General features: G+C 42.7%; 1 protein-coding gene across 1 annotated transcript in view; it reads right to left on the reverse strand.

The window, feature by feature from the left end:
• LOC311000275 (contactin-associated protein-like 4) overlaps positions 1-27,441 on the reverse strand; it is a gene marked incomplete at both ends in the record, with an annotated part of 157,971 nt that overhangs the window by 101,606 nt on the left and 28,924 nt on the right. The window contains one exon of the mRNA XM_083990944.1: positions 13,311-13,421. Within this exon, the coding sequence (XP_083847070.1) occupies positions 13,311-13,421 (111 nt within the window). The remainder of the gene's footprint in view (positions 1-13,310; positions 13,422-27,441) is intronic.

The raw sequence follows: 27,441 nt of genomic DNA on the forward strand, positions 1-27,441 counted from the left end.
TTAAACGCTTCATCATCCATTAGCATTAATAAACTTAAAATTAGGGGTGTGCCAAAAAATGGATTCACATAAGAATCGCAATTCTCATTTAATACGATTCGGAATCGATATAAAATGTCCCAAAATCGATCGAAATATGAAACAAATCTTCTGCTGTCGGCCTCCATTTCCTTAGAATTTAAAAGGCAGCATGTTTAACTGCAACTTTTTTAATAAAGAGGTACTTTTAATTTTGTTACTTAAGCAATATGTGACATTGCTTTTATGCAACAGTTTCAGTAATTCCATCTAAACATGGATAAATGTTTAAAACTCAATAAATGTGAAAAAGACACTTTAGTTATTCTGTCTTGCAAAGCAGACTGGAGTAGATCATGAGGAGGATCCTTTGCACACCGACAGACTGAAGCAGAAATCATTAGGAATCAAATCGTTTTGAATTGAAAATTTGAATTGAATCGTAGCCCCAAAAATCAGAATTGAATCTAATTGTGAGATAGTAAAAGATTCCCACCCCTAATTAAAATGCATGTTAATTTTTTCACAAATCCTGCCCCAAGTTCCTTTAACTAACAAGCGCTCACTCTGATTGGACAGTTCTCAGTTCCACGGTGCAGCACAAAGGATCGGGCCAATAAATGAGCAAAGTCTACAGTCGCCACAGCTGAGATTCACAGTGTGTCTGATGACATTTGGCCGACGTTCATGTGTGAGTGTCTATAATGATTGAAGAACACAGTGGTGGAGGATTTATTCTCACCCCTGGTATCATTTAAGCAGCTTTTGTTAACACAGAAAATGGTCTGTGGACAGAGTGGAGTGGCAGGTCAAGGAGAAAAACTCAGCAGTGAGAGCGAATCAGTGTCGGTCTATGTGGCCGGTGGAGCCTGATCTTTATAGAGCAAAAAAAAAAAAAAAAAGGCCAAAGCTAATAAGCACTTGACTAACAGACGTGTCCGGTGACAGCGGAACAGAAAAGAGCGAGACACAGTCTGACCTTTAGCCATGAAGATTAGACCGAAGAGAGAGGAGAAGGATCAGAGGCAGTGACTCAGACACTGAGCGGCGTTAAAAGATTTGCTGTGTCCACCGCTGTCAGTGGAACTGGAACTAATCTAACGGAGGTGAACTGATGGCCGAGGGTCTCAATACTTCTCTTCACGCCTGTCACTTTACATCAAACATATCTGCCTGTTTTTCCCCTCGGAGTCTGTCGAGCTGCCACGTCCAACAAGTTAATGGAGGCCAGGAGTGAACCGAGCAGGAAGTTATCTGTGTGGCCGCCCTCGATGGAAACATGGCGGCGATGTAAAAAATCGAAATCGACAGAGACTCATGACATTTTATGTCGGTGTCTGATCCAGTATTTTGTTCTGCTTTGTCTCATTTGCTCGGTAAAGTTGAATAAACAGCTATTTAAGTTTAAGACCTTTTATTTTTTTTACGTTTTAATTTCCTCTGGGAAGTTTCAGCCGACCGACGCTCCAACAGTTTCCTGAGCTGCCCAGTACAAACACAGTCTGACTTAGTGGCGAATGACTGAGGAAACCAGGGGAAACCTTTTCTCCAGGGCACCTCGCTGCTGGTAATGAGGAAGGGGCAACTCCTCATCCGGGTTTAATCCTGCTGGTCTGAGCATTGAACCGTCAACCGTCCAGTAACAAGCCCACGTCTCTTTGGACATAAAGGGATAGTTCAACATTTTGGCAAATTGGCCCATTGCCATAATCCCTATAGTCATAGCAGTAGGTTTGTTACCTTTAATTGTCGGTGCAAGCTATTTTTAGAATGGCGGAGCAGAGCCGCAAGCTGCTCAGAGCTACGCTACGGAGGCTCATGGGATTTCTTGGTTTCCCTCATCAAACTCATCAAATACACAATCCAACAACTCCACAACGCTCTGGTGGACAAGTTGTGACCTGCACATTCACTATGCTATGAGATAATAACACAACGTTACCACACAGAGTTGTTTTAGAGGGAAATGCAGAGACTGTTGATGAAAAACTGCCCCTGAAGGCAACGTGCATCAGTGGTTTTGCATGAATTTCCCTCTAAAACAACTCTGTGTGGTAACGTTGTGTTATTATCTCATAGCGTGGTGAATGTGCAGGTCACAACTTGTCCACCAGAGCGTTGTGGAGTTGTTGGATTGTGTATTTGATGAGTTTGATGAGGGAAACCAAGAAATCCCATTAGCCTCCGTAGCGTAGCTCTGAGCAGCTCACAGCTCTGCTCCGCCGTTCTAAAAATATCTTGCACCGACAATTAAAGGTAACAAACCTACTGCTAAGATTATGGCAATGGGCCAATTTGCCAAAATGTTGAACTATCCCTTTAAGACCACCAGTTTGCAACACTTATTCGGCCATTATTATTTATTACCCAATTATTTTATGACCCAATACTGTTATTTGAAACATCAAAACTGGCTTCTTCATAATTTCAACTTGCATATTCTGCAAAAAAAACTAAATCTCTAATTTAAAAAGGAAATTGATTTTTCTTTGTTTACACGACTTGTTGCTGGTTTTCTGGTGGCTGGTCACATTTACACAGAGGCACGAACAGGTGATCTTCTCCTCACCTACATTTGTTGCAGAAGTCGAGCACGATGCTGCACACACTTAACAGGATTGTTCTTTTCACAGATGCAAACCTCTCCTAAAAGTATTCACTACATCTAAAAACTACAATCTGAGAAAGCTTGCAGAGTCCCACTGTGCAGGGAGCTTTTGAAGATGTGAAACAATTGAAATGCCTTAACAGTGAGGAAACGGCTGAATCTCGTTGTCTAGAGTGTCACAGTCAATATTTTCTGTTTTCTCCGTCCACACAAAAACACATTTTCACAGATTTTATCGCGACCGTGTTTGAAACGCTCCACTTTGGTGTGTGAAAAATGTCAGCTTAGTGCCAGACAGAGAGTCAAACACCAAACACTGGGGGGGGGGGGAAGATGTGTTTTCTATAGGTGGCTGTCGTCTCTGTCGAAGGTTAACTGCTGAATAATAAGAGGTCGAGGCTGGCTGCAGATGGATGGATAACTACGGGAAACGTTCATCGACGTTTCGTCAGCAGGGAAAAGGAGGCAGCAGCGTTAACAGGGAAGAAAACGAGCAGCTATATGGGACAGGGGAGGCAGCTGGAAAGACGTCTAACAGACAGACTGATATAAGTGCAGGGCCCAGAATGAGCGCTGGTCATTTGCATGAGAATACAAAGTGTGGAGGGTAATTTCAGCAGCCTGATAACATGTCAGTCGGACAGAGAATCCAACAGGAAGCTAATGGGCTCAGTGCAGCTCTGACAGGCCGGAGAACGCGGCAGGTTCTCTCTGCAGACAAAGCTGGAAAGATTTCCATTTTTCTAAATGTCACGCTGCAAAACGAGCACTCAGAGAAAAGTCAAAATATCTTATTTTAGGATGATTTAATCTGTTCTTTTTTCTTTCTTTTTTTTATATATCCACGATAAATCATCTTGTCAAGAACAATTTGCATTATAAACAATGACATTTTTTGAATGGAACAGTACCGCTCTTGTCTTTGTAGGATATCATATTATATCTTTATGGGGAAAAAACCCCAAATTGCTTGATTCTTATCAAAAAAGTCAAGAATATCAAGTCGTCCAGTTGTTTGGCCTGTTGCCTCACAGCACGAAGGTCCTGGAGTTTCAGCCGTGGTTTGGTCAGGACCTTCTGAGTGGAGTTTCCCAGTTCTCCCAGTGCCTCCATGAGTTTCCCCCAGTTACTCCAGAGAAATGTGGCCAATTGGCAACTCTTAATTAACCTGCCTACCTGGCTTCTTGCCCAATGTCAGAGAGGTAAAAGGCCGTTTGAGCAGCTGTTCATTATGACCCATTACATTTTGTTGTCAGATTGTAGTGTTGTAGTCAAGACCAAAACCAGAAGATACCAAGACTAAGACAAGACCAAGAACAAGTAAAAATGTAGTCAAATCCAAGAGAAGACCAAGACCTTGAAACCAGTCTTGAGTACCACAACACTATCAGACTGAGTGGAGCGCAGGGAGAAGTCCAGTCTTGCAGTTATAGAGCAGTAGTTGAGGAGGATGGGTGGGTCAAACCAAACAGTAGTTTAATCTAGTGTTGAGAAAATCCTTATTTTAACCCAGATCTTTGTCTTTTCCTAAACTTAACCAAACAGTTTTATTCCCTCAGGAACCCAAGCAAGCTATGGTGGCTTTATAGTAGCCTATGGTGATGATCATTGTTCTGCTCTTGGTACAGTTGCAGAAGGTTGGAAAAACAACACATATGTTTGTGTAGGTTGGAGGCAGTGACGTGCGGTGAGCTCTAGTACAGTATAGGTAGACTATTACTACAAGGTTTACAACAGATATAACAGACAACCTGGGCTGTGTGTGTGTAGGAAAGAGATGTAGCTACAGAGAGAGAAAGTATGTTAAAACCTGCTAGCTGTTAGCTACCGTAGTTCAGGCGTCGGTCTCCCGTCAGGTAAAAGCTGCCGTTTATTCCTCAAATGAAGCTCATGAAGTTGTTGAGCCTCTCCGGTACAGTTATCCATCACTGCTGTTGAATTAGCCGCTAAACTGCTGGACTCAAAAACCGAGGGGGCGTCTGTGTGTTTACAATTCACAAAAGCAACGTGAACGTGCGTGCCGCTCACACTTAGTAGAGTTATGTTAAGAGGCCATGTAGCGCTCTGCCTCTTGGCGTACATGTAAGTCTATGTGGGAATAAACTGTGCATGTGCAAACAGCCACATACTGTACACACCTTACTGACAGAAGAGGCAGAGCAGCTCTGTGCCTCTACGACGAGTCGCTTCTGCAGCCGCTGCCTGGCCAGAGGTTAGATCTGTTGAGTTGCTTTTATTAGACTATTAAAATCACAAAATGCTGACACATTTAAACCTGTGGTAAAGTTATCTGAAATATAAAAAAAACTTAAACCTTAGATTAAAGCAGAAGTAAGCTATATTTTTGTGTTAATATAAGTCTTAAATAGTTATATCTTCCGACAGCAATCACTTACATAGAGTGTTTGGACCAAAACACGGGTCTGTCAGTCACTCTGCTCTGCTGTGAGCCGAGGAGAAAACTTTTCTCGTATCCTACAACCTTTATCCAATGAGGAGAGAGAACGGCATAAAGGGGCGGTCCTCTCTGTGTGTGCAGCCAAGGGATGCGCCTGAATGTGGTGACGTAGGGACGAGGACCAATAGATCCATGACGAGGGCGGGGGCTGCTAACTCCATCGGCTGACAAGACGTTATGGTGCGTTCAGGGCAACCCGTAACTTGTGTTTTTCCGACCTGTGAAGTCGTACCAGTTCAATCTGGTACGACTTCACAGGTCGGAAGTTACGAGTGGCCGTTATAGTGACTTTCACAGGCAACAGGTCGGAAAAACACGAGCGGGTTGCCTGGAACGCTTCAAAGTCGTAAGTTGTGACTTAAGCTGTAATTTACGGTTTCAAAAGCCTGCCTGGAACGCAGCATTACCCAAAACGACCGGATCGCTTACTTCTGCTTTAACTAAATAATTTCATTTTTCCTGCCGGCCTACATACGGCACTGCCTCACCTGCCTCCCCTGACTGCACACCACTGGTTGGAGGACTTGTTGGGGGTGGACGGAGGTGAGGGATCATAAGTAATAATAGGTTGTAAGCCATTGATTTGACTTTGACTGGAACCATGTAACCGGGACGATGAAATTAAACTGCATGTAGAAAGAGATATTCCATAGAAATTGTTGAAAGTGTTGCAATCAAAAGTGAAATTGATTCCATCTGAAATTGGCCTGTCCCGAGTTACAGGCTCCAATTAAAGTTTAATTCCACCTCCAAATCTCCCTCTTTGACAAAATGATTACTGTGGACTTCTCTCCAAGTCCATTCTGGCATAATTGCGTCGTCGTCACTGATAACTGTCGCCGTCGCCCACCAAAGAAAGAAAATGTTTAAACATGGACACTGCTATTAACATTTGGCAAGAAGACAAGCTGACTGAATTAGTTCTTACCAATGGGAATGAAAATGAGACTGTGGCCGGAGTGAAATTAATGATTATAAGAGAAGACAGACTGTACGGGGAGATGGACAGGTACAATTTAGATAAACGACGGGAGCTGAGCGAAAAAAAAAAGTAATAAATTGAGTGGAGGAATGAAAAGAAAAACATCAGAGGAGGGTGAATCAAAATCAAGAATCAGAGAGAGAGAGGGAGACTATCAGGGAGAGTGAAATAGTCGAGTCATTCATCCTCCAGTATCCTGTTAAAAGGCCATTCATCGGCAATCAATAGACCATCATGGCTCTTTATCCACTTGTGTTGTCAGACTCGGAGCCATCGGACCTCCGCTCTGATCGTCAGGTTCAAGTCCTCCGGCCTCAGAGCAGACGGACAACTGCTGCCTTTTATTAACTGTCTGCTCTCTGTGGGGGGAAATGGGCTGCAAGACGTTGTTGCTGTTGCTGTTGTTCCCCAAACATAACCTTGTTTTTATGTCAGTACATATGTGGATTCAGACAGCGAGAGCTTTTTATTCTCGTAGCGTCCTCGGACCTTTTAGCCACACTGGCTTTTTGGATGGAAATGTCAGTCGGTCCAGACTCAACAATCGCACGACTTTGTGATGAATTTCTATGAAAGTTTTCTGCAAACATTCACGGCCCCCATGCAGAGGAAGACTCCGTTTTCCTCTGAGGCTGGCTACACAAATCAGTAAGGCTTCCGTTTCAATCAAATTTTTAACGTTATTATTCTTCAAATGCACACACATTAGTTAATTCGTCCAGACTGCGAACAGTAACAGTAACACTAGTGTTGTGGTCAAGATTAACTAACCCAAGACCGAGACCAAACCGATGCGAGACCATTTTCAAGACGATTACTGTATTCACTACTCATAATAATCATGTGGCTTGATATTTACATTGTTCCTTAGTTAAAAAGAAAAGATAATATTTTCATAAAATCTAAACCATATTGAATTGAAACAAAGTCTGGATTGAACAGAAGAACACAGCACAGAGCCTGATAAAGTCTTTCCCACTTTTGACACTGGTGCAACCAAGTTTTTCAGATGGTTTTACACACAAACATACACTTTTGTAGAACAATTTTAATCATCTGAAAGTTATTGAATTACATCACATAAACCAAAGTGAGCGAGTGACAGAGAGACACGTCACTGTAGCTGTGGTCTTGACTGGTTCTTCAGTCCAGCTCGACCAAGGCCAAGACAAGACCAAGACCTTAAAATGTGGACTGGTCTTGAGTAAGACAACACTAAAGTAACACGTTTCACAGTGGAGGTTCTCCAGACAAGATCTCACTTGGATGATCAAACACGACTTCAGAAGAAAAACAAACATGGAAGATGATTGACGTTGCCAAAGAAAAAGAATCAATGGGTGATATATGTAGGCGTAGGCTTACACAACGTAGCGCGAACGTGACACTACCTGATAATCTGATGGTACAGATTTAATGTAAGATTTTGTTGACTTGTCTTTATGTTGTGATTGCAGATGTATGTTTAAATGTACTGGTACAAATAAAAACTACCTACGTGGTCGGCTAGCTCTCATTGGCTATTGAAGGTATTTCCATTGGATGCAGTCTGGTGCCATGTCATCATAAATATCAATGATTTGAGATTGGTTAAGGCTTCAACTCAGTTAGGAGCGGTAAAATAAATCTCATTGACACAACACACTTGTCGGACCTTAAGTCGGACCTTAAAAGCTCTAGTGTCATGTGTAGCCAACCTCATACAAATGCTACGTCCTTGCCTACTAACCTACCTATTCACTATAGCTGAGGTGCACAGACACAGAGGATACACCCTGAGGTCATGATGATCAACTAACACAATATCTGGCATCATTATATTATGTATATATATTTAAGCAATATATCACGACAGGCCGTGGTCTATGCTCATTATACCACGGCTAAGGGGCGTTGTTCGGCCCGATGCGAAGCAGAGGGACGACAACCCCCGTAGAGTGGGAGCATAGCCTACCACGGACTGGAGTGATATATTGCTTTTATAAAACGGTTACCAATAATGACAATATGAAAGAGGGATACGCAATCAATTTCATGTAGTTTTATTCAACCAGAAATAAATATTATTCAATAAAATAGCCTCACTGTGAAAAAAATAGTCCCACCTCTCCAGACGTTAGCTCCAAGTAGCTCTGCATCTGGTCTTTTCCTCTGTCACTGCTCAGTCCCCTCTACCATTGTTAACCCTCTGGAGGTGAAAGTTCACCTTAAACATGTGAATTCAACTACTTTAGTCCATTTTTTAACATCGTAAAAACATGAACTGTCTTTTGCTACGGACTGCAACAGTCCATTGTCATGGATACATGACAACAACTTCCATTCATACCAGTCATACGTGCCTGAGGCGGAGTGATAGCTTACGGTGTGATAAGGCTTTAGAATAGTAGCTGTGGTATATAACAACCAATTCACCTTTCCGTTTTATAATAAAATATTAATACCTCGTTTTGTTCAACCTTTCAGTTTGTTCAACGTTCAACTCCATCAGCCAGCTACAGATTCATATCAGTGTGTTTTATATCACGAATTCTAGCAGCAGAAAATGTTGGCGATGTAAATAATATTTAAATACACACAGAACCTGGGTGGTTCTCTCTAGATATCAGTAACAAGCACAAAGTTACAGATTCCAGTCGGTCTGATTGAAGCCCTTGTAAAGGTGCTGTGTAGGAGGTATTCCCAGACTCTGATAATCTCTGTTCACTTAGCGGGTAAATGAATTGAGAGCGAAGCTGCTCCTCAGAGAACAACAGGAGGAGGCAGAGCGTTAGCAGCAGCAGCAGGAGATGGAAATGAGATGGAGACATTCATTTATTCATCGATTTCCTCAGCAAAGCAGTTGGGATCGCTCCCTGGAAATGTTGCTGAGGAGGAAACACACACACACACACACACATACACACACTGTGCTTTCCTAATCCACAAACTACATACCAGAGCTTGATAAGAAGAATATATGAATACTGCAGCAGTTATGCAGTGACTGTTAAAATACCTCATGTGCTGATTAAGTAAAAATCCAGCTGAAATATTACACAGTAATAAATTGACAATCTGTTGTCTAATATGTTCCAGTTTGCTTGTGATAAAGAAATCTGCTGAGTTGTTTTTATCCGATATTAATCCTTCAACATGATCTCAGCTCCAAACACCAAAGTCTAGTGTATCAGCACGTATGTCACATGTTCATGTAAGTTTTCACAGCATTGAAAATGTGTGAAAAGTTATTTACTACTGTCTCATAATGTGTGGTACAATACTGGGTGACTACTCGATTGTGATTGGCTTCAGGGCATCTATATATCTATCTATCTATCTATCTATCTATCTATCTATCTATCTATCTATCTATCTATCTATCTATCTATCTATCTATCTATCTATCTATCTATCTATCTATCTATCTATATATCTATCTATCTATCTATCTATCTATCTATCTATCTATCTATCTATCTATCTATCTATCTATCGGCAACGAGATATTACAGTAAATAGTCTGCTCAGTCACTTCTTGGGAAAAACATCAAAGTATAACATTAAAGTATAAATTATTGATTTAATTTCAAAGGAGGTTAATTAAATCGAAAGCAACTGGACTTAGTTATTTGTCTAGGAAGACGTTTCACCTCTCATCCAAGAGGCTTCATCAGTTCATGTAGCATCTGACCAGGCTGGGACTGGTCCAACTATCTGGTGTGGAGACTCACTATTTAACCTCTTGTGTGGGCGTTCACAAGGGTGATGATGTCACTGGTTCCCTTTTGTGCTCCAAGTGCCAACGACAGTCGTTTAAATGACTGTCTTTGATGGAAAGTTGGTTTCGACTTCGTTAGTGCCCTATTGTGTTATAACGACAGTCGTTGGAGGCACTTGCCACTTGTGAACAGTAGTTGGGGATGCAAGGGCAGCATTGTAAATTGGAGATAGGTGGTGTCTGAGACCACCTCCCCTGTTGAGGGATGGTTTCTCTACTTTTACATAGATGGCTTCTTTAACTCCTCTTTCAAACCATCTGTCCTCTCTGTCTAGGATTTGGACATTGCTGTCCTCAAAGGAGTGGGCTTTCTCCTTGAGATGTAAATGGGCAGCAGAGTCCAGGCCTGAGGAATTAGCTCTGATGAAGCCTCTTGGATGAGAGGTGAAACGTCTTCCTAGACAAATAACTAAGTCCAGTTGCTTTCGATTTAACCTCCTTTGAAATACTATGACCTGGGCAAATGAGAATATGCACCGGCTTATTGATTTAATACTTCTTTCTTTCGTAAGTGAACATAGTATAAGCTGGATAAAGCCTGACGAGGTGTCCGATTATCAGTGGTTAATGGACTTTGCGGAAGCGTCGGACGGTTCACGCATCCGCATCCTCCATTAATTCCTGATAATTACAGTAACACCTCGTCAGGCTTTATCCCTTACATAATGTATTGGGTCTTGTTGTGTCATGTTGTATTGTATTGTATCGTATTGTAATGTATCGTGTCATGTTGTGCCGTATCATAATGTAACGTAACCTGTCGAATCGTGTCATGTCATGTAGTGTCGTATTGTAACGTATCATGTCGCGTTGTATTGTATCATATCGTAACGTAACGTATTGTGTCATGTTGTGTCATATCGAAATGTGTCATATTGTATCGTATTGTAATGTAACATATTGCAACATAATGTATCGTGTCGTAATGTATCATATCATATCGTATTGTATCATAATGTATTGTGTCGTAACGTATTGCAATGTCATGTCCAGTATCCTACTCTATCATGTTGAAATGCGTCATATCTTACCGTTTCATATCGTAATGTATCTTAATGTGTCATGTCCTGTCTTGTCATATTGTTTCGTATCGTCATGTAACATAATGAATCTCACCTTTTGTCACATTGTGTTTGTTTCTTTGTGTGCACGGCTTTCTAACATTTCCTCCTGGTGTTTGACTTGAGCTTCTCTGTGTGTGATGGGCTGTCACCTCACTAAAGACTGAACCTTTTTATACCGACACCAGGAGGAGGAGGAGGACCAGAGAAATTAAAACCGACATTCAAATGTATATCATTACTCTGAGTTGTCCTACTTTTCTTCAAAAAGATATTATAAGTGTTCATCAGACAGGAGTTGATGTACAGAACTTAAAAGACTATAATGTGAAAACGGTCACAGTTCAGCGTTTTCATTACAGAGCTTTAACTGCAGTTAATGAAAGACCACAAAGAAATGTCAGCAGCATTAGAGGAGGATGGCTTCAGGCCAACGAGTGTCAGCAGAGAGGACACCAATGGGATTCAGCTCTGTCACTCTGTACTACCTGAGCTACAGCATCACAGCTCCTCAGCACTGACAGACAGTGTGTAACGATGATGATGTTTGTACTCGGAGACTTTTAATCCGACTCTTCTATTACACTTCAGACTTTGGAGAGCCACAGCAAAGAGTCTCATCAGTCGACTGTTACCACAAAGTCAGGAGAGCAAACAGAGAGAGGCCACCGGTCCGGCAGCATTTAGCAGCAAACAGACCCCGACTTTACGTCTCAGGCAGCAAACACAGAGCCACAGTGTTCCCCAGGTCCAGTTTTTACACACACTCCTATCCCCCTCCCAGCTGATTCTGGGCTTTGATGTCAGGATGAAGCAGCGGAGCCTGTTCCCTGCAGAAAACTCCACAACGAATCATCTTCTTCATTTTGTCAAAGCCTCACATCATCAGCATCTCCAGCACAGGACTCCCTGCTGGGTTTACAAAGCTAGGACCAACACACAAACACCTTTTACATCCATAAACCCTCAGTATAAACAGCAGCTATAGAGAATCAGCACAAGACAAAGCAGCTATTTGCTACTGCTTTTTTTTAGACTGTCTTGTCTCTCTGAAATTGTTCTGATCCCTCTCAATGAGCCGACTAGTCACCTGTGTGTTACCTGGAAGTCTAAAAACTCTAGTTTTGTCTGCGCTCCCCTGAGATCCACCGACACAAAACAACGCCTCAGTGGCTTTGCTTCCTCTCTGTTGTCTCACATCTCACTGGAGCAAAGATACAGCTCATCTCTCCTCTTGGAAAAAAACATTGTAGTGTTTCCTCTAAATTCATTTAGGTGTGGCGGGCCGCCATTCCTAAATCCTAGCCGCCACTACTTCAACTTTCTTTTTTTCTTTTTTTACTGTCGCAAATACACCACACACCACCGCCGCATGTCTCCACATTCTCAGCAGAGTCCTGCACCGGGTCGGGGACTCGCGAGTACTAAAGTAAACTACAGATAACTATCTTGCTCAGTATCTCCTCTTTTTTTTTTTTTTTTTAGGGGGGGGGGAGTTGGATTTAAATGTCGTAATTAATACAACGTGAGTTGCTCGCCAGAGTGTGGCCTTGAAAGTCACGTCAAGCACCCAGGCACCAGGTCAGAGAGTCAGAGGAGTGTCGTCTTGGAAAATAGGGCAGCGACTTACTAGAGAAAAGGTAGCCTAGACTTATTAGCTTGAGATAACTCCTTTTTTTTTGTTAAAACAATGTAAAGCAGGGTTTCCACTACCAGTTACTATTACTAGTTTGCACCCCTTTCCACTACACAGTTACAGCTCTACTCGACTCGGTTTAGGTCCTTTTCCTTTTCATATCACGGCGTCTATAGCCGTGTCACCTCACTCTCTTTTTTCTCTCCTTTCGTCAGCTCCAAACTAGCCTGGCGTCACCAGGCTCTTCAGAGAGGAGCCTGGTTTCTGTTTACTCCAAATTTTGTCTGCATACTGGTTCCGGTCTTCTAGCGGATCCGGAAATCACCAAATTCACCAAAGTAAAAATGTTCACCAACATAAAACTTATAAAATAGACAATAACTTGTAATACAAATAAATAGAATAAAAGAAAAAGGTTAACTTAATGGCTCAGGGATTTTCTTGCAAATTATATTCCTTTCACCACATTTTATTAGCTTGGTGCTTTTATTATGAAGGAAAGGCCTGTCTCTCTCGCCCTGGTTCCGGCTGCTTACCAAAACAGCGAGTCAGCGGTCCCAGACTAGCTCCAAACACACTTGTCTACACCTTGTTAACTCAGGTGAAAGAATCAGTACAGATCAGTGGGTTCTGCTGCGTTTTTACGGTGTTGAGCCGTGTTGCGCTAGTGGAAAAGGGTTACCACCACTACTTCAAAAAAAGCAGAAACACTGCATTATGAGCACTGTAAAACATTACTCCAGTCTGTCTGAACTAGACCGGTCAAACAAAACTCAGTGATTCTCACCTTCTCTCCTGTTGAGTTTGGCGAAGCCCGGCGCGTGGCTGCTGGACAGCTGGGAGGAGCTCCTGAAGGACGACGGCGGCAGATTGGACACCAGTGGACCGTCACACGCCTCTGTTAGAGGCAGAAACAAAACACACAGCTTGTTGAAAGAATATCTGTAAAACATCGGTGAGAGCTTTAAGGTAAAACAGTCATCTGTCAAATTAAATACAGTACTTTCTCCAATGTGAGAGTCAGTGGCCTCGACTGTAGGTGTGAAACACTAGATGATAATTTCCTGTCAGTCTTGTCTTGATAGATATATTTTTCCTCACATAAATAAGTGTCATGACACCAATTTTTCACCAGCATTCATTACAAAGTAGGCGTGTGAAGGGGCGTGGCCACCAGCTGCTTAGAAATATTAGTATTAGGACTGGACTCCAGTTATCTCAGCAAGGCGGCTTTAATCAAGCTTTCATGAGATAATCCAAAACACAGAGGACTCACAACGCTCAAGAAATCCATCACAGTGTAGAGCAGAGCGACGTCTTTTCATTTCCATTATTGATTAATCTGCAGATATAATAGTCTTACATAAGCAGACCTACTGTAGCTCAGCATTGTGTCAGCGCTGGAGAAGAAGGACGACCCGACTGAACCATTAACAGGAAGAAAAAAAAAAACTCTTGGCTTGGTTGTATTTTTTAAAAAAACAATCAGAGGCATCTTGGCTCGTTAAACACAAGATGAAGCAAAGCAAAGCAAAGCAAAGCAAAGCAAAGCAAAGCACTGCAAAATAGTGTAACAGAGGTTCAGGATGGGGAGGGGAGAGGGGGTTTGGTGGGATGACTGTAAATAAATTAACCTGGCGGATTCCCTGATAGAAAAAAACACTTTAAGAATAACAAAAGATCATGTTAATGATTCAAATCTTCACCAGTTTTCATTCACTCAGTTTCAGCACATTCAGGTGTTTGCTGTTCTGTAGTAAAGCAGATTTTAAAAACAGTAAAAGGCAGAGGAAGAGGAAGAGACGAATGACATCTGGCCGGCAGATCATCTTTTCAAATCATCAATGAGATAAATAAAACATACAGTACATCCCAAAACGATGACAAAGACCAAGACAACACCATAAACTTAGTCTTATTTCATCTGATCAAAATCCCAAAAACCAAAGATGGTTCAGTTTCCTTATTGACAAGATGTCATTCAAGTTTCAAGTGTCTTCTTTTTTTTGCTTGGAAAATGTAGTAAAGCCATTCATTTATTGTCAAAACAGTTTATTGTTTTTCCTATTTCAGCTATTAGATTTATCAACTAATTGAATGAGCTCAAATCAAATCAAGTCACACGACAACAACACAGCTTTGAACAGGAATTTATCATTAAATTGTCCTCCAAGCAGCAACGTGTCAGACAGAGGATTCAGGATTTCTGCGTCTGGAGATAAAACTACACAGCAACATCAGTTCAAAGGAGAAGAAGCTCATTTAAGAGACTTGTAAAAGTATAAATCGTTACTAAAACACTGTCTCTGAGTGACGCAGCACTCAGAGGGTCAGAAACTCATCTCATCTTTTAACCTCAGGGAACTTCTCTGAGAAGTACGGAGAAGAGTAGTCGTGCATTTTTTTTTTTCATCAGTGAGCTGCAGGTCAGATGAGTGGAAACCTTCGACTCTCCCTTCAGTCTTTCATTTAGCAGGAAGTGAGTTCACAACAGCCGATTGGTGCAGGAGCGTCTCGTCTCTTAAAAGGAGAGAAAATCGTAAATGAAGATAAAGAAAAAAAGAAAGCAGTTGGAGCGAGTCGTCCTCACACTTCTCCTGAGGATACTGTATATATATCACAATATCAGACGCAGCGGGAGGTGGATTATTCCCCGTCTCTTACTCTGAGTGAAAAAACTGTTGAACTGGTACAAAAACACAGCAGGACGGGAGCTCACTGATACAGGGAGAGATGAAAAAAAAAAATCTTGTGTCTCCAAATCACCCTGTAGCTTTTCAGGAGCAAAGTTTCACTCGTTCATTTCTAAACTCTTTAAGAGACGTTAATGACAAAAACCTGAGTTTGAACCTCTGAGTGTTAAAAACATCAGAGTCTATTACAATGAGTGAAGGAGGAGGAGGAGGAGGAGGAGGAGGAGGAGGAGGTCTAATGTTCCCCGGTGGAAACAGGTCTTTGAGCTGTAATGGCTCCATATGAGATGAATGAACAGTGTAATAATGTGCAGTCACATGAATGAAAGGTGTAATTCTGCCCAGATGAATAAATGAAATGTTGTAATCATGTGTCGTGTTGTGGAGATGAATGGCGTCCCGCTCGGATACTGATGGAGAGAGGGATCGTTGTTGTTGCATGTTAACGGGCTAATGACAAATAAAAATTAGCTTTAAATGAATGAATAAATAAATAATTGTTTTAAAAGCATGCATCAGATTTGTTAAAATGTTGTATTCATATTGGTTTTATGTAATTTGAAATGACATTTGAACCATTTTTAAAAAAGAGAAATAGCCTACTGAATGCCCCTGAAAATGTCCAACAGTGTAACCACAAAACAATGATAACTATTAAATATCTTATCCACCTACACTGGATGTAAGTGTAGCCTACTTATTAAAGGTGCACTTTACTGAAACTGATTTTTTGTTCTGTTTCTATATTTGAATTTAAATGCATTTTAGCAACAATGGGCAGGTCGGACATATCCTAAAAACACAGCTTTTCTTTTGAATAACGTGACAAATTATGTAAAAATCGTCAGGAAACGTAGTGTTGCATTGCAAAAGTGAATGACCACATTTGAGTCCTGATTCATTTTCCTGAATATAGATAATAGATAATAATAATAGATTTTAATGAAACAATACTGTAACAGTTACACCACTTGACATTGGGTTGCATCATGTTATTGACCCTAACACACTGAAAATGGCTTATGGACCATCAACTGCAAAAATAAATAAAACAATAATAATAAACCATCCCATAACCTACACACCATGGTAATTAACAGTAACTTAGCAGCTCGTTTTAATTGGTGTCTTCAGGAAACTGTAAATGTGTCCATCTGACATGAATCCTCTTTGTTTGCTGCTGCTGCTGTTTGATTTGTTTTACACTGAGAAAACTCACTAAACTGTAGAAATGAATGTTTGTTTTATGGGATGTTCTGGGGACTGAACAGTGTAATTATATCACACACACACACACACACACACAGATTTGGTGAACACCAGCTCAATAAATATTCATAGTTTTTTTCTCGTCTCCAGCTCTAAACTGTAAGTTAAAGCCAAACTAACGCTGGAGCCGCTCCGTTAATGGATGTTGTTCTTCAGCGCCGAGACAAGAGCCCATTACTATGATTCACACCGCGGTCCGACAACAACAGGGCTTCAGCTTCGATTACTCTGTCAACATTAGTGTGCTTCACCTCCACGACTCAAGGTCTTCATCTGCCTCTCAACATCCTCCGCCGCCGCCGCCCCATTGGCTCTCACTTCAACGCTTCCATTTATTGGGACACTTTTTTTAACCTGCGTCTCTAACGAGCTGATTCCACGGCAACGCTGTTATTTATCTTTGGTTAAAGTAACGGGCATGAAATTAAAATTGCAGCATTTTTTTTTTAAATTTGAATCATTCATATGGCTTCAGCAGCTTCACTAACTGTGATATCTTGGTTTAATTATAGCGTTCAAAGAAGTGTAAAAGTCTAAATATGGAGGCAATTAAATACATAGTAGAGACGTCAGCCTGCCCACCGTAGTAATGACTAAATACACACACATTACACATCTAATGATAAACATCCTTCTCTGTTTTCACCCTGGTGTTATAAGATCAACAAATCAGCAACTTGCCCACACACACGAGCATCTGAGAGTCTCATGAGACTCGTGAATGAATGCAATGAATAAAATTAAGATAATTAAAACTTACTAGAGGCAGATACAGAGTGTAAATACACTGGACGGCTGTGGCCACAAATAGCATCAGATATGAGGTTTGGTATCGTGAAAATATATTAAAGCTGCTAATGTGTAAATGTGAAAGGAGGTCAGAATCATTTTCTGGTTTTAGTGCGACTCAGAAAACATCTGTCCAGGGAGTACAGATGCTAAATAAATAACCTCTTTACTCATTTACAGCCATGTTTATTGATGTGCCCTGTTGCTGTTGAATAAACCAATAACTCAGCTCTTCTCTCACACAGCTCCAGAGTCACTTTTAACCTCTTGTACGATGACGTCACTGGTTTTTACGGCCGTAACAGCTGTGAAGTTCTAGCAGCTGAGGAGCCAGATGTTTCTGAGGTGGTGGAGACCAAAACCAGAGGGAAAAGACAGATTCAAATATTTAAATAAACTGATAAAATATCAGTTGCAGGAAAATAAAATGAGTTGATGCACATTTAAGGACGATAACTTGGCAAATTGGCCCATTGCCATAATCCCTATGGTCGTAGCAGTAGGTTTGTTACCTTTAATTGTCGGTGCAAGCTAGTTTTAGAACGGCAGAGCAGAGCTACAAGCTGCTCAGAGCTACGCTACGGAGGCTCATGGGATTTCTTGGTTTTCCTCATCAAACTCATCAAATACACAATCCAACAACTCCACAACGCTCTGGTGGACAAGTTGTGAGCTGCACAATCACCACGCTATGAGATAATAACACAACGTTACCACACAGAGTTGTTTTAGAGGGAAATTCATGCAAAACAGCTGATGCGCGTTGCGTTCAGGGACAGTTTTTCATCAACAGTCTCTGTATTTCCCTCTAAAACAACTCTGTGTGGTAACGTTGTGTTATTATCTCATAGCGTGGTGAATGTGCAGGTCACAACTTGTCCACCAGAGCATTGTGGAGTTGTTGGATTGTGTATTTGATGAGGGAAACCAAGAAATCCCATGAGCCTCCGTAGCGTAGCTCTGAGCAGCTCGCGGCTCTGCTCCGCCGTTCTAAAAATAGCTTGCACCGACAATTAAAGGTAACAAACCTACTGCTATGACTATAGGGATTATGGCAATGGGCCAATTTGCCAAAATGTTGAACTATCCCTTTAATATCAGGTGTTTGAGTGAAGAGATTTAGAAGCTCTATGTGATTAAAAAATGATCTTTTGTTAACCAGGTCTGAACTAACTTCAGGACTCTTTGTTGCAGTGGCGAGTCTTCTACCAGTAGTTAACAAAATGCTTTTGAGCTTCACACATTTCATTTTGCTCTTTTAAAATGCAGTGTGGCCACTTGACAATCAGCTCTTTACTTCTCTGAGTCTCTGACAGACACTTGTTGCTGTGGGTGGTGGGGGGGTGTTCGGGCCTCAGCGTGAAAAGCAGGTGAATTACAGTCGTCTGAAGGAGTGAAATGAGGAGGCAGGGCTCTCCACAGCTGAGTGCTGTAATCCCTGAGGAGATAATGTGTGGTGAGAGCGCAACCTCGCCGAGGTAACACTCGACTCAGACAGAGACAGAGAGACAGAGAGAGATTAAAAAACACCAGGCCACTTCTCCTCAGCGGAGCTTCTGGCATTTAAGAGCGGAGCAGCCGAGCACAAACACCAGACAGCTCAGAGGAAAACGGAGCTAAATGTTGAATACATGTTGGACTCTGCAGCCGCTGAACCTCAGCACTGACCCCGGATCAGAGAGACGTCCTGAATATTAAAACCACTGCACCTTCCCCTCTGGCAACAAGCTGCTTCATAAACAAACACACCTCCGTTCTCAAGGATGAATCCACTAAGAAGATATTTATTCTCCTGGATTTTACATTTGAATACGCCGCAGTTTCTCAATACTCTTTACGTCAAGAAAAGAAGAGCAACATTTATGAACAGAAGGCATCGCTTTTTCAGTCTTTCATGGAAGTGACTCTTCTGGGCCGGACATACAACGACAACAGACTTCCCTCTCCCCAGACTCTTCCTTAATTGACCCAATTTGTTCCCTTCCTCCATCCATCCTTCTTTCCAAAATCCCTTTTCCCTTCGTTCCTTCCCTTCGTCTTCACTTCTTCTTCCTTCCTCATTTGATCCAATTGACCCTCCATCTTTCTTTCCTTCCCCTTTCCCCTTCCTTCTTTCCACAATTATTTTTCCCTTCCTTCCTTCCTTCCTTCCTTCCTTCCTTCCTTCCTTCCTTCCTTCCTTCCTTCCTTCCTTCTTCCTTTTTGACCCAATCAGTCCCCTCCCTCCCTCTATCTCCCCTTCCTTTTTCCCTTCTTTCTTTCCTCCCATCTTTCCCTTTGTCCTTCCTTCCTTCCCTCCTTGCTACTTTTCCTTTTTAAGCCTGTGCATATTCTCATTTGTCCAGGTCATAGGCCGCGTTCAGACTGCAGGCAAATCTGATTCAAATCTGATTCCTTCTCATATCCGATTTTTAGGGCTGACTGTCCACACTGTTTTAGCAAGTGTCCAAATCGCATTTGGCTCTGTTCAGACTGGGCCACATTATTGACCCATCTGACAGGTTGCTGTAGCAACGACGTCGGAGCGGAGGCGTCATCCAGCGCGTGTATTGTGTGACGTCATGTAATAGCGACAAGAAAAACAATAACAAACCAGATGGAGGCAGCTCACATGAGTATATTGTCCTTATCGCTGTCCAGTAGGGGTGCAGAACATGTCAGACGCACCTGGCACATTCAACGTCGTAGGAGGCTGGTCGGTTCATACACAGCAATGCTTCGTGCTGCACTCACTGCAGGCGTTGCTGTGCAGCGACAAGTGTGGTGCCACCCGAAGAGCTACGACTGGTGGGAAAATGTAGTCCTTGGCAGTTTTGATGACGACCAATGGCTCGCAAATTTCAGAATGTGCCGAGCAACATTTGACATGCTGACGGATCGCCTACGAGCAACGCTCACACGCCAGGACACGCACCTCAGGCGGGCAATCGCGGTGGACAAACGTGTCGCGGTCACCTTGTGGTGGTTAGCCACAGGGTCAGGGTACCGCACCGTTGCCCACCTGTTTGGAATAGGCAAGGCAACGGTGTGCGTGGTTGTTGGCGAGGTCTGTACTGCCTTGACTGCCCTGCAGAAGGAGTACATCAAGCTCCCAGTGGGAGATCACCTGCAGCGTATCGTCCGGGGCTTCCAAACGCGGTGGGGCTACCCTCGCTGCGGGGGATGCATAGATGGGTCACATATCCCAGTGATCGCACCCCAACAGAACCACACCGAGTATTTTAATAGGAAAGGATGGCATTCGGTGATCCTCCAAGCTGTGTGTGATCACCAGTCAAGGTAACAGTTGTTGTTTTTTTACTACTACTGAGCAATGGGCTCTATGCACAGCTGCAGCTCTTTTATTTCCTGTCTTACATTATTGGACAAATTGATTAATCCAGGTGTGTCTGACCATTGTGCCTGCTCAGACACACCTGGCTTAGTTTGTCCAATAATGTAAGAGGAAATAGGAAGTACTGGAGCTATGCATAGAGCCCATAGGATGCTAATCTGGGAAAAATGTCATGTTTAGATACTTTTTAAATAGGTGTGTGTGGGGGGTGGGGTGGGGTGGGGTGGGGGGGGATCAGACAAGATATCCTTGGTTTGATTTTGAGTCTTTGCAGTAAAAACACTGTCATTAATATCCATCTTTAGTATGCAGCATAATAGTTATGATTATTATTATTATAACTACATCTTTCTCTATCCATGTTATGTTATCATTGCCACAGGTTCACAAACATCAATGTGGGATATCCAGGGAGTGTCCACGACTGCAGGGTGTTGCGGAACTCTGACCTTTACAGAAGAGGTGAGGAGGGAACTCTCTTCCCACAAGTAAGTGCTAATGCTGCTTCTTGGTAAACATCATTCATGTGGAGCAGTCACAGTACACATCAATTTCCATATTGTTCTATGACCTTAGGACACCGAAGTCATTTGTGGCACAGCAGTGCCCATCATGCTCCTCGGTGATCCAGCCTATCCTCTACGTAGCTGGATCATGAAGGGATACCCAGAGGGTGGGCTGTCAGAGGACCAACGCCACTTCAACTATAGCCTAAGCAGAGCCAGAATGACGATCGAGTGTTCATTTGGAAGGCTTAAGAGCAGATGGCGGTGCTTGAGCAAGCAGCTGGACGTGGACATCATGAACGTGCCTTATGTCATCACAGGTACCTATTGATAAGTAACTTACTGTATGTCATTCATTTAAAAACAGGCGAGGTTAGCATTCTGTTTGACACAATGCAGGGCGCTGAAGGTGCAGGTCATGTGGATGTGTCAAACATAGAAAGCGCATCTCAGACAGCATGTAAACATATAAGAAAAACACAAACTAACAACCTCCACATCAATAAAGTCTAATAATTATAATGTCACTTTAACTTTACAGCTTGCTGTGTTCTACACAATGTGTGTGAAGTCCAAGGGGATGTTTGTGAAGACCAGGATGTCTTTGAGGACAACCAGGACAATGCACCAGAACCAGAACCAATCACAGAGTTCAGTGATAACGCTGAGAACCTCGTCGGGCCACAGAGAGTGAGGGAAGCACTTACACGCTATTTCCGTGAAGTGTAACTAGAGTTACTTTATGAGGACTACAGACACCTTGCCTTCCGTTATCTAAATATGTTTCTGCATTATTTTAACCTTTATAAATACCCACGAAAAACGGAACAGACTAGCATTTCTTTTCTTTTTTTTTTACTTTGCCTTTATTAAAGTGCAACTTGAACATTCAAAGTGCATACACAGTTAACTTCCCTGTTGTTCAGTGGCAGTGAAAAACATTTTTTCTGTAAACAAAATGTGACATTTATGTAATAAAAATGAACTGAATACTTGAATACATTTTTAGTATTATTTAACAAGTTTGCATTCTGTTTGCTTCACTTTAAAGCTTCACCTGAAAAATCAGAAACTGCCTAGTTGTTTGGCTGACCTATGTTTGGCTATCATGTGGAAAAGTAAGTTGGTCGTCTAGGAGGTCTTGCAAATAAGATGTTTGAGGTCGGGTATGTAGAGGCTGAGGCATCCTTGGCAGATATGTGTGCTGCTGGGTGCGAGACCCCTGTTGATAAGGTGGCAATAATGGCTGGAACTCTGGTGGTTGGTGTGATGCTCCTGGGGGAAAGGAAGAGTGGTGGCTGGGAGGAACTGGGGGACAGCGCTGAGATTGTCCATCCTTGATGAGCTGGCCAAGAAAGGTCATCATCGCCATTTCATGTTGGTGCTGTGCGGCCTGCATCTGGAGTAACACATGATTGTCCTTTTCCAGCACCTCACCCATTTTTTTGGCGAAAACATCCAAAGCTGCCTCCATCTTGTTTTTCCGCTTACGGCTTGTTGTGGTCCCTGAAGAGGATATACATGTTATAGACCAATTTTGCTTCTTTTTTTAACCCTTCTGTTGTCTGTCTGTCTACCCCTCCTACTGTGTCTACAATATATCTACCAATTGTGTCTGTCGATCTGTCTGTCTAACCTGGTGTCTGTGTAGTTACCCCTCCTTGTATCTGTATTTCAGTCTGTCTGTCTACCCCTCCTTAAGTGTCTCTCTGTCTGTATACCCCTGCAAGTGTTGGTTAGTTATGAACATAAATCCATGGTTTGTGAACCTACAGCAGGTTTTACTTTACGTTAATAAAATATCTTGAGTGCAGCATATTATGTCATGAAGGTAATCATAACCCACATCCCCATCAGCAATCCAGCAATCAAAGTTGCAGCTACTAGACTATCACAAATTGTCACTTGATAATTAAACAATAGCTACTAATTGATCTGATGCATCATAACATGTTTATGAATACGACTTACCACGTTCTGAAGTAGTTTCAGAAGAGTTTCCACTTCCAGGGGCGATGGAGGGAGTTCCAGGGTTGGTTGAGGAGTGTCCAGAAGAAGTACCACTCCCAGAGGAAGCTGGACTTGGACTTCTGATGCTTGACACTGATGCATCAGCAGACTCAGATTGTGTGGGCACATCTAAGGAAAACATGGATAGATACCACAGTTCAAGTAGTGAAATGGGCTTTAACAATTGTATTAGCTAATGGTTGTAACATAACTTTGTGATAGCAGTAACACAGACACTGAAGTTATTTTCCAGCTTCCATCAGGAATGTCAAACCAAGGCTGGACTCCATAGTTTAATAAAAACACACTTTCAGATTTGTGAAACCTTTATTCTACTTGTCAATATGCAAAAAGGGACATTTCACAGTTTTCCCCTAGACTTTTCCCCAAATGTCCCTTTTTTAAGCTTTCACGACTAGAATAATGGTTTAACAAATCTGAAGGTGTGTTTTTATGAAACTGTGGAGTCTCCTTTGACACCTAGTGCTGGATTGACGGCTCGTTAACGTTATTGGTGTAGGATCTGGACCTTGTCAAAGCTGGAAACAAACGTGCTAACTTCAGCGTCGCTAACAGTAATTAGCACTAGCTGCAGCTAACATGCTAAGTATGTTAGGTTACATTAGCCAGTTAACTACCGTTAGTTACTCACCTGCGTTGCCGCTATTCGGATCCTCCTCCTCGCCTTCTTCGGTGGAAGCGGAGCTGTCAAGCACCATCAGTGGGCGAACACTGGGCTTGTCCCCAAGGATGCTATCTAATAAGTCATAAAAGGGGAAATTGTTTCGCCCTGCACCACTTTTGTTGTTGCTATCCTTGATCTCTTTATATTTAGTTTTTAAACTTTTTATCTTCCTCTGGCACTGCAGCCACGTCCGCCGGAATCCCCTTTCTCTCAAAGAACGCGAAAGACTTTCATAAATCGACTTATTCCGATACATGCCCTCGAGCTTCGCTTGAACGGACCCATCTCCCCACAGATTAATGAGGCATTTCGTTTCTTCCTCTGTCCAAGGACTGTTGTTTTCGGCATCTTCCGACTGCTCCATACCGGTAACGTAGCTCCACAACTCGAAACAGGCGGGTGGTTTGGCGCATTGGGTCAGGTCTGGCGTCGCGTAGAGTGACGTCACGGACAGTCAAAACCGATCTGAGTGTTTGGAGCTGTTCAGACTGAGACGCATCTGTCCAAATGCGATCTGAAACTACCTCCTGGAGGTGGTTTCGATCCGTTTTGCAAAAATCGGATTTCATGTGATTTGGGACTGTTCAGACTTAAAAAGAGCCATCCAGTTCCAATCTGGATGGGGTAAAAATCGGATTTTGGCTGGCAGTCTGAACGCGGCCATAGTATCTCAAAGGAGGTTAAATCGAAAGCAACTGGACTTAGTTATTTGTACAAATAACTAAGTCAAGTCAACTAATAACTAAGTTAAATCGAAAGCAAGTTATTTGTACAAATAACTAAGTCCAGTTGCTTTCGATTTAACCTCCTTTGAGATTCCTTTGTCCTTCCTTCCTTCCCTCCTTCCTTCCTTCCTTGACCCAGGTGGACAACAGGAGGGTTAATAACTGGCTGAACAAAAAAGAAAAAGACTAAAATCAGGAAAGTTGCACAAACGTCAACGAGGACGGACTGGAAACCATCACACTGACACCTGAGTGACAGGATATCACTTTTTTATTTCAAGCAAATCCATCCATCACCACTCTGGCCAACACATCTACCATCCATCCATCCATCCATCTACACAGCATCAAGTTTATCATTTAGCCAAACTGACAGCATGAAAAAATAATATTTATATAATATTTAATCACCACTGACCTGTCAGACTGAGACCAGAGACAGAGGAGAGTGGAGGCCACAGCTCATTCACCTGCATTGTCCACTTCTTTACTGTTTTGCTGAGTAGTTAAGCGGCCCCCACACCGGAGACCCTGAATACTGATGAGCTCCATCCATCACCTCAGACAAACAGCGGCGAACAGGAGGTCCTGCACCTCCGAGCTCCCTAAGCCCCACAGACCCAGAGTTCAGTGCTGCTGCTCCGTGTGAGCCGAGCCCAGCCGTGCCGAGCCGAGCCGAGCCGAGCCGCCGTGCTTAGCCATTCACAGCACATCGCAACTGAGCAGGATAATGAGGCTGCAACAGTCAGAAAACACACAAATTCTAGTTTGACCCAAAGGAGCTCGGGCCTCCTCCTCCTGCGGCAGTTTATTCACGAGCAAAGAAAGTATTTAAACTAAAACAGAGTGGAAAACTTTGAGTTTAAGTTTTTGTTTTACTCTGTAAGTTTTCTGAGGATGAGATCACCACCAGCTCAGCCTCAACTTTTAATAAGTTAATCGTGGGTCGTGACAGAGCTGGACACTTAGCTAGTAGGCTAGCTACATAGAAAAGATTGAAGCTTTCTGCTGCTGTCGCCTGTTGTTCTGTGCATTGTTCAAATTCACTGACTTCAATGAATTGTTTGTGATAGCCTACTAATAATCACATAGTCTAATCTAAATCTATCATGGGAGAGTCGCAACTGTAGCCTACTTCATGCAGTCAAATAGCTGAGCTGAATTACTGGGATGATGAAACCAGTGGCGGCTGGTGACTGAAAAAATTAGGGAGGACAGGAGGAACACCAGTCCACGGCCTCATTTTATTTTATAGCACTACTTCTCCCTACTTTATTATATTCAATGAAAATTAAACAGTAAAACAATGTCTTACAAGATTTCTTAAAAACAACATAATTTTATTAAATCTTACTGTTTTCAGATTAACACAGGCCTAATGAAAAAGACAGAGCCATGATCTTGGATGTGGGATGTAAAAAAAAAAAAAAAGCAGGCCAGTGTTCAACACCTGTAAATGCCACAGTGGGGATTTACACCCTCTGATTTAAAAAGGAAAAACAAAAACCATGAAAATCTGTAATTATTAATAACAAAACAAAGTGTTCCACTCAAATTACATACATATTTGGCTTTTACCTCTTAGATACTATGCTTTTACCTGAGCTGATGGCGGAGAAAAAAAAAAAAAGTCCGGTCGTGTCTTTGTTTACCCTCCAGCTGCCCAGGTCACGTAACTGAAAACTATTAACAATCTCTCTGACTGCTTCTCTCTGATATCTCCTAACAGTTTATCCAGAAATCTGCTGATATTTCCTTTCAAATCGATGCCAATATCTCTGAAAACTCCGTATTTCTTGTGCTAGGAGCAGCATAAGCAGCATGGCTGGGAGTGAAAGTTTGGCGCACATAGCAACAGTAACCAAGGGGGGTTGGAGAACTGTCATTGGACCAACCTGCTGTCAATCTTGTGTTCTGATTGCTGATTGGTAGAGAAGAGCCTCCTCCGTCATGACGTCATTTTACGTGTCTTAGCCAATCACAGGTCAGGATGAAGACATCCTAAATGCATTAGCTGTGTCCCAATTCAGGGTCTGCATCCTTCGGAGGGTGGATTTGAAGGCCGATTACGTCACAGCGCTGCGCGAAGGCTGTCCCAATTCGTCCAAATTCGAAGGGTCCTCCGAATGCAGCCTCCAAATGCGTCCTCCTTTCCCCTGCATTTGGAGGATGCATCGCTACTATCCTTCGCGGCCTCCCGTATCCCAAGATGCTTTGCTGCACCGTTGTTGTTATTAGCAACCTAGCCGCTAGCTATCGAACGGAGCAGCTCTGTGCTGTAGCCATGGTAACCCGGCTCTGCGGCCGGCTCGGAGGCACAGTCGCCGGCTGAGCTGAGCTCTGCTCTGCTCTGGCTGCACAGGTGAGGAGCGGAGGTGTGTGTGACAACTTTTAATAAGAAAGCTATGAAAACACATTACTTGTGCTCTTTATTCTCTATTCACTTAATAGCCTGAAGCCCCCCCCCCCTGGCTGCTGTTCAATGGTTTGTTTATTAGTATATTATTGATAACTGCCCTTGTATTGATTCTACTTCTTGAAAAAAAAAAAAAAAAAAGGAGGAGGAGGAGGAGGAGCGGTAGAGCCGTTACAAGCGGCACTTTTAAATGTTTAACGTCCGGCCGTTGTTTACGTTCGGCCGTTGTTTACGTTCGGATCAGGAAAGGCTCTGAAGGCTAGACCGTCCCATTTACCGACCGTTGATGCGGCCGACGGAGGAGTCTCCGAAGCCGTTGCCTCCGGAGACCGCGTAGGCTGGGTCCTCCGAAGGCTGCAGCCCCTGAATTGAGACACAGCTATTGAGTCAATGGAAGAAGATCCCGCCCCGAGGCCAGTTAGGGAAGTAAAAATCTTGCCACCTCCGTAGAGCCCCCACCTTCCTGCTCCCTGCTCCTCACACAGCCTGCT

This window comes from Trachurus trachurus (genome assembly GCF_905171665.1).
Source record: "Trachurus trachurus genome assembly, chromosome: 17".
In the NCBI taxonomy this organism is placed as follows: domain Eukaryota; kingdom Metazoa; phylum Chordata; class Actinopteri; order Carangiformes; family Carangidae; genus Trachurus; species Trachurus trachurus.